The sequence below is a fragment of the Cetorhinus maximus genome, chromosome 20 (genome assembly GCF_964194155.1).
Source record: "Cetorhinus maximus chromosome 20, sCetMax3.hap1.1, whole genome shotgun sequence".
NCBI classification, from domain to species: domain Eukaryota; kingdom Metazoa; phylum Chordata; class Chondrichthyes; order Lamniformes; family Cetorhinidae; genus Cetorhinus; species Cetorhinus maximus.
The window spans coordinates 97,029,623-97,038,184 of record NC_135898.1 but is presented as its reverse complement, the minus strand read 5'-3'; the positions used below and the strand labels follow the sequence as shown (position 1 = coordinate 97,038,184).

Below are 8,562 nucleotides of genomic sequence, written 5' to 3'. Positions count from 1 at the left end.
ATTGACTCTGACTCACGTTAAAGTAAAAGCTGCAAAAAGTGAAAATTTGTCTGGTAATTTCTTCGTGGGGTGTGGTGGGGTGGGGGTGGGGGTTGGTCACTTGGCAAATTTGATTATTTTGGTTTACAGCTCCCCATGGGGACAGTAACAATGGAAAGTACGACTGGGTCGTAAGGGTCAGTTTTTAAAAATTATTTTCTGCATTTTGTGGAGCCATTATGTATTAATATCTCATCATCACCTATGAGGTTAAGAACAGGTCAATTGTGCTTGTCAAGCAATCTACCGAATGTTCAATTTTTTTTGGAACTGTAATATCACAACATTTGAGGAATTGTAACCCAGAAAGGAGATATTCTCACCAATCCTCAACAATTTTTAATCAGAATTTGGTACCTAGCCAAATAAGATCCCAATCTCCCTAAAATGGTGAAAGGTATGGATAATGTAAATTAACCTAATTAACATAATTATTAATTATTTTAAATTCTGATCATAGATTTTGCAACCAGTCATGCCCAATTATGGAGTAAAAGGTGAATGTAAACAACTAGAAAAATGGATAGAGATCTGTTACACCAAATGACCAGTCCAGATTTCTAATTGTAGCCAGAGATGTCCATCAGTTTGGGGCCTGATACTAATATAATTATGGACAATGACATTACCTGTGAATTTTCTATTATGCCAATAGTTATGCCAATATAGAGCTCAACCATCAGCCAGTCCATATAAATGGCATCCGGCACCATACAGTAAGAAATACTTGAAATATTTGAATTTATATGGCATATTTCACAACCATAAGATATCCAAAGCATTTTACAGCCAGTTAAGTACTTTTGAAGTTATTTACCAGTGCAATGTAGGAAATGCAATAGCCAATTTGTGCACAGCAAACTCCCACTCACAGCAATATGATAAACACCTGATAAATCAACATCACTAAAATAACAGATATTGATAAATATTGGCCAGGGCACTAGGATAATTCCACTGGTGGTCTTCATAATTGTGCCATATGGAATCTTTTACATCCACCTGAGAGCAGACAGGGCTTCAGTTTAACATCTCATCTGGAAGATGGTACCTCTGACACTCCAGCACAGTACTGAGGGAGTCTGCACTGTCAGCCTAGATTTTTGTGCTTAAGTCCGGAAGTGGGACTAGGACTCACAACTTCTTGACTGAGGTGAGGGTGCTACCAACTGAGCCATGGCTGATTTAAAAATTGCACTGGCATTTTGAAGCTACCCCCTAATGCATTTTCTTGCTCACTGGGCAACTCATTAAGAACTTATATACAAATGCTCACCATCTTCTAGTGTGCACCCAATGCCAGGCTAAATCTTATGAGAGCTTGCTCACACCATGTAAATGAAATTAAATGAGGTAAGCATATCAATGGTTGGGCAAATGCTAACAGCATATTGCTAACTAACATCTGATTGAAAAATCTACCCTATTGGTCATGAAGAAGTAAAAGACAGCCACTTAAGCAAAAATACGCATTGCATGATATGAAATCAAACATAATTAATGTAATGAACATTATTAGATAACCGAGGAGTCCCATTGTTTCACAGGTCAGTGATTTTTGTGTTTTATCTCACCCTGCAACTGATTAGACTCTGGTTTCAGACAGGTGCATCCTTTCAGCCAAAGGAAAATGTAACTTTATTGAGAGCAGCGCTTGAAAAACAATTTAATTCTAGAAGGCAATAAGCAAATTCACAGAATGAAAACAGGTTGGTGAAGAACAAGGAAAGGGACAAAGGACTGAACAAGTAACATGAAATAAAATGAGTCTGCCCATTATCCTCTAATAGAGGGATTTATAGGAAAGTAAATCTCTCTGGCTACCTAGTGGGAACAAGGCTCTGTCACAGGACATTCCATTTAAGATCTGTTTAGATTGATGGTCTATTTAGTTTACAGATGAAACTAGCCTTTAACCTTGGCTGTTGGCATCGCAACCTGTGCTGCAAGTGGGTTCAGACACAATGTTAATTATACTGTGAAAGGAAAGTGAGGCAGACAGATCGAAATCATTTCATTTGCCAGCCTTTATTCGATGTGGCAGTAACCTTCCTGGTCTATTCCATCACACTCTTTAAAAAGAGCTGGTAGAGCAATAACATTGAGTGAAGGTTCCACCCTTGGATAGTCAAGGGTGTTTTAGAACAGCTTTTAATAATACTGGAGAAAATTCTCATTGTCTTAATTTGTGTGACACAAAAGGCACGGTGTTGTAAAGAACAGGGCAAGCTAATGAGTTGAATGAATACCTGTTCCCTTACAATTGCCTTTGTGTGCAACTAACTGTGACTTAGCCAGAAAATGTTATTTGTTGACAAGAGCTTCATAAAGCCAGCATTAAAAGCTGCATTCATCTCCCTCACTATGGCTCCTACTGAGGCATAGCTAGATCGCTGACTCAAGAAATTAAGAATTGATTTCATCGCCCAGCAGTTGATAAAGGAGATTTATATTCATTAACATGCCTCCTTTTAGTGTTTCATCGCAGTTTATGATTTATATATATATATAACTATAATTGGCATTTGTAGACAATTTTTCACATGCAATTGAGACACTTGCTTTCGTGAGTTTAGAACACGCGTCAAAATGTTTGATCATTGTATACTTCATCAACATTTCAGTACAAATGTGGGACATTCTGGGTTCATACTGTAGCTTGCCACTCTAACAAAAGAACTTATTAAGAAGTTGCATTAAGGGGGCAAGAGAGAGGATTCCTGGATTTCGACAGGGAAGACCCCTTCCCTCCAAAGCCCATGCCAAAAAAATTGGGACTAATCTCCTTCTAATAAACCCTGATCTCACTCCACTACCCTTAGAATTGTAGTCTGGTTACAGCACAGAAGCAGGCCATTTGGCCCATCTTGCCCATGCTGGCTCTTTGCAAAAGCAACTCAGCTAGTCCCATTCCCTTGGCTTTTCACTCTGCAAATCTTCTGTCTTCAAATAATTATCCAATTCCCTTTTGAAAGACACAAATGAAAGTCTCCACCACACTCTCAGACAGTGCATTCCAGATCTTAATACTCACTGCGTAAAAAAAATGTTTCTTCGTGTCTTTGTTGGTTCTTTTGCCAATCACCTTAATTCAGAGTCTGCTGGTTCTTCACTCAATCACTAGTGGGAGCAGTTTCTCCCCATTGACTGTGTCCACTCCCCTCATGGTTTCAAACATCTCTGTCATTTTTCCCTCAACCTTCTCATTAAGAAGAACAGCCACAGCTTCTCCAATCTATCCATGTACCTGAAGTCTCTCATCCTGGAGCCATGTTGTTAAATATTTTCTGAACCTTCTCTAAAGCCTTCTTAAAGTGTGGTGCTCAGAATTACTCCAACTGAGAATTTCATGAAGGTTTATCATAATTTCCTTGCTTTTGTACTCTACGCCTCTATTTATAAAGCCCAGGATTATGCCTTATTAACCACGTTCTCAACCTGCCATTCCCACTTTCAACTATTTGTACATATATGTCAACCCCCCCAACCACCCCCCACCCACCCCCGCCCCCAGGTCTTCCCCCAGACTATGATTACATGGCATCCAAGTCTCGTTTGTTCCCAGTCAGTGCTTGGAGACAATTTTTAATTTTTGCATCAGAGCTCTGCTTTATTTTACAGAACCACGCTGGTCATGACACAGTGAGCACTGGGAGCCACTTTCTGGTTCCGCCAGGTGAACATCTTCTTCAGCTCCCCTCTGAAGCTGTAATGAAGCCAGGCATAGATGAATGCGTTGTAACAGGTGGAGCTCATGGCAAACCAGTGGCACAGCAGCTGGATCAGGTTGAAGTACTGCTTGTCAATCAGGTCGATGTCGATGTCTTTGATCACATTGAAGAGATGGAGAGGGAGCCAACAGAGGCCAAAGACCGCCACCACCAACACCAGGAGGCGGAAGGTTTTCCTGCGCCTAGCCCGGTCCCACTCGGCTTGGGTTTGGGTGATGTTGCCAGGCACCACACGGTTCTTCAGCTTGACTGAGATGCGCAGGTAGGACATTGAGATGACTGATAAAGGCAGCACATAGGTGACCACCAGGGTGCTGTAAGCATAGACCAGCCTGGGCTTCTCCATGCCTGTCCAGAACTCCTCGCAGATGGTCAAGTCCTGGTGGAAGAACTCCACATGGTAGGTATGGACCAGAGCTGGGGCAGCCAGGAGACAAGCCAGCAGCCAGATGGCAGCTAACAGGTAGGCACAGGTAGGGATGGTGAGTCTCCGCTTGAGAGGGTGCACGGTGGCATAGTAGCGATCCACAGCTATGACAGTCAGGGTGAAGACAGACACAAACACAGTGACTGGCTGCATGAGGAACACAAAGTAACACATGAATCTGCCGTAGATCCATCCCCGGGGCTCGAAGACATAAGCCAGAGTGAAGGGGACACAGGTAGCGCACATCAGCATGTCCGAGAAAGCCAGGTTACCTAGCAGGAAATTGGTGATGTTGTGCATCTTCTTGGTCTTGCAGATCACATAGATTAACAAGTAGTTGCCAAAGATGCCGATGAACACCACCAGCACGTAGCAGGGGATGATCAGAGGCTTGAAAGACTGAATGAGTTGGATACCCTGAAACTGGGAGGAGAGGTTGCCGAATTCTTCCAGTCTGCTGCCTCCAGCACTTCGATTCTCCGGGCCACTCTCCCAGTTTTGCAATCCTGGTGTTTTCTGTTCCATGGCTTTTCCTGGCGAGTTTCACTCCCCAAGTGTCAAAATTTCCGAGTCGGCAACTCTCTGTTTAAACGAAAAAGAACATAAGTCAGTTCAATCTGTTAGCGAGAATTACCAAAATAAAGCAACTCCTCTCCCTACCCGAGTCTTCAGCGCTCGGCATTGACACCGACCCCATTCCACCCTGAGTGAACATTACAACATCTGTTACCGAAATCCGGATTTACTCGTTACAACTTTGAATTTTTACACTAAATATCATCGGTTTGAGCAAATAATAATATCTCTGGAACGGTGTAAAAAATCATTTGTTCTTAAATTACAATGTTTGAACAAAGGAGACGGTCAACTTTGTACCTTTTTCTTCTAATGATCTGTAAATTACTTTTTAATCTCACACGAATGAACACTTTCCCTATGCAAATACTTTACCATTTTGGTTTGATTTCCCCCACCGCCAATTCAGACTTGGCTGGACAGAAATGAATCGCCAGATCCTTATTTCTTTTTAATCTTTCCTGAAACAGCCTCTTTGTAAGAGCGACCGGCTGGAGCACATTGGGGCAGAGCGAGTGGCGGAGACTCAGTCCCAACACTCGCCGCCTCCCTCCACCCGTTTCAACACAGTCACTGGAGAAAATGCACAGAGAGTCTGGCCAAAGGCGTTCCCGAGAGAGCGCCGGCCTGTCCACTCAGTGTGTGTCCTTCCTTATCTCGCTCAATCCTCCTCCTCCCCACCTTTTACCTCCGGTTGTCGGGTTCGGCTCAGGCGAGAGAACCAATTCCCCGCCGGACAATTTGCAAATGTATTTCTTGTGACTTTCACTTTGATTCAAACTGCAGCCAGTTCCCTGCCTGTTAACAATACGAAGCTTCTTGGTTAAAGGTACCATTCGGGGGAAAAAATCATTGGAGGCGACATCATTTCAAAAACCTGTGTAAAAATAAATGGGTTGAGTACCGGCCACTCGGCCCCTTGAGCCTGCAATAAGATCATGGCTGACCTGACTGTAATCTCAACCCCACATTTCTGCTTACTCCACCCCCCCCCACCAACCTTTCACCCCCCCCACCAACCTTTCACCCCCCCACCCCAACCTTTCACCCCCCCCACCCCAACCTTTCACCCCCCCCACCCCAACCTTTCACCCCCCCCACCCCAACCTTTCACCCCCCCCACCCCAACCTTTCACCCCCCCCACCCCAACCTTTCACCCCCCCCAACCTTTCACCCCCCCCACCCCAACCTTTCACCCCCCCCACCCCAACCTTTCACCCCCCCCCACCCCAACCTTTCACCCCCCCCCACCCCAACCTTTCACCCCCCCCACCCCAACCTTTCACCCCCCCCACCCCAACCTTTCACCCCCCCCACCCCAACCTTTCACCCCCCCCACCCCAACCTTTCACCCCCCCCACCCCAACCTTTCACCCCCCACCCCAACCTTTCACCCCCCCAACCTTTCACCCACCCCAACCTTTCACCCCCACCAACCTTTCACCCCCACCAACCTTTCACCCCCCTACCAACCTTTCACCCCCCTACCAACCTTTCACCCCCCCACCAACCTTTCACCCCCCCACCAACCTTTCACCCCCCCACCAACCTTTCACCCCCCCAACCTTTCACCCCCCCCACCTTTCACCCCCCCAACCTTTCACCCCCCCCACCAACCTTTCACCCCCCCCACCAACCTTTCACCCCCCCACCAACCTTTCACCCCCCCCACCAACCTTTCACCCCCCCACCAACCTTTCACCCCCCCACCAACCTTTCACCCCCCTACCAACCTTTCACCCCCCCACCAACCTTTCACCCCCCCACCAACCTTTCACCCCCCCAACCTTTCATCCCCCCCACCAACCTTTCACCCCCCCAACCTTTCACCCCCTGCCTTATCAAGAATCTATCTAGCTCTGCCTTAAGAAATATTCAAAGACTCTGCTTCCACTTGGAAGAGTTTCAAAGACTCTCAGCCCCCAATTCTCTTCATCTCTCTTTTCTATTCCTATTCCTAATTACCCTTGTTCAGAGGGCATTTTCAAGAGTCAACCACATTGTTGTGGGTCTGGAGTCACATGTAGGCCAGGCCAGGTAAGCACGGCAGATTTCCTTCCCTAAAGAATATTAGTGAACCAGATGGGTTTTTACAACAATTATTTCACAGTCATCATTAGACATTTAATTTCAGCTATTTATTGAACTCAAATTCCACCATCTGCCATGGGTGAGATTTGAACCCAGGTCCCCAGATCATTACCCAGGGTCTGGGTCTCTGGATTACCAGTCCAGTGAAAATACCACTACGCCCCCATTAAATGGGTGACCCCTTAGTTTTAAACTGCGACCCCTAGTTCTTGATTCTCCCGCAAGAGGAAACATCTTTTGATAATCAGTCCCAAGCAAGTGCAGGCATAGAGAATGGCCGTTTAAAACAAAGCAAAGCATATTAGGAATGTTTCATCATTCTCCATATATTAAAGTAATTGAAAAAATAAATCAGAAGAGTCAATAAGAATTAAGATCATAAGAAACAGGAGCAGGAGTAGGGCCATTTGTCTCAGCGCCACCCCCTCCTCCTCCCCCTCCCCCGCAAACTCCCAATCCTGCTCCATCATTCACTAAGATCATGGTTGATCTGATCTTGGCCTCAAGTCCACTTTCCTGCCTGTTCCCCATAACCCTTAACTCCCCTCCCCTATAGTTCAAACCCCCATCTATCTCAGCCTTGACTACATTCCATGATATAGCCTCCACTGCCCTCTGGGGTAAAGAATTCCAAAGATTACCAACTCTCTGAGAGAAGACATTCCTCCTCATCTCCATCTTAAAAGTGTGACTCCTTATTCTGAACTATGTTCCCTCATTCTAGATGAGGGGAAACATCCTCTCAGCACTTACCCTGTCGTGCCCTCTTAGAATCTTATTGTTTCAATAAGATCACTTCTTATTCTTCTTTCGAGCTCCAGTGAGTATAGGCCCAATCTGCTCAACCTTTTCTCAATTCCCAATGCACTCCCACCTTGTTGACCCTGGCAAGTTTCAGATAGCTCAAAAAACCCACACCCTGGCAGGTTAGTTTAGGGCTAAATCTTGAATTGCCACTTGACATATAATAATCAGTTTCCCATCTGTTTCTCAGAGGTTTCCTGGGCAGCTTGAAATACACACCGGAAAATACAGAAGTCAGAGGGGCTGGGTTGGGTTTCCGACCCACCAGCAATTTTATCATGTTTACCTCCTCACCCTCTCCAGCATACGCTAACATGAGCATCCCCACCACTACCCCACCCCATGCTTTGCAGGTAAAATTAGCCCATAATAATCTGGGACACAATTAAGTGACATTTAGAAAGGTATGGGCTAATAAATGAAATTCTGTTTGGGTTTGTTAAAGGCCCAACATGTTTGACTAACTGACTGAGTACTTTGATGAGGTAATGGAGAAAGTTGATGAGGGTTGTGTGGTTGGTGTGTATATGGATTTTCAAATGTGTTTATCAAAATACACATAATAAACTTGTTTGCAAAATTAAAGCCCATGGGATTAAAGGGACAGTTTAACATGGATACAAAATTGGCTAAGGGACAGAAATGGTGGTGAAAAGCTATTCTTCAGGCTGGAACGAAGTATACAGTGGTGTTCCCCAGGAGTTGGGTGATAGAGCCATTGCACATTTTAAGGTATATATCTATATTTATAAAACACTGGTTAAGCCTCTCTTGAAGTATTGCGTTCAGTTCCAGGAATCATACTTTAGAAAGGATGTCTAGGCAGTGGCTGCAGAAGAGCTTTACTAATGATGAGAGACTTCACTTATATGGAGAAACTGGAGAAGCTGGGG

The 8,562-nt window shown here is 44.9% G+C and overlaps 1 protein-coding gene across 1 annotated transcript; it reads right to left on the bottom strand.

Annotated features, from left to right (window-relative positions):
- Positions 1 to 3,654: 3,654 nt before the first annotated feature.
- LOC144694616 (prolactin-releasing peptide receptor-like) lies at positions 3,655 to 4,722 on the bottom strand. Its single transcript, XM_078565216.1, has one exon. The coding sequence runs from the start codon at positions 4,720 to 4,722 to the stop codon at positions 3,655 to 3,657; it is 1,068 nt and encodes a 355-aa protein (XP_078421342.1).
- Between the last annotated feature and the right edge of the window lie 3,840 nt (positions 4,723 to 8,562).

Coding starts and splice junctions, on each gene's coding strand:
- LOC144694616 (XM_078565216.1), bottom strand. CDS start 4,722: ATGGAACAGAAAACACCAGGATTGCAAAACTGGGAGAGTGGCCCGGAG.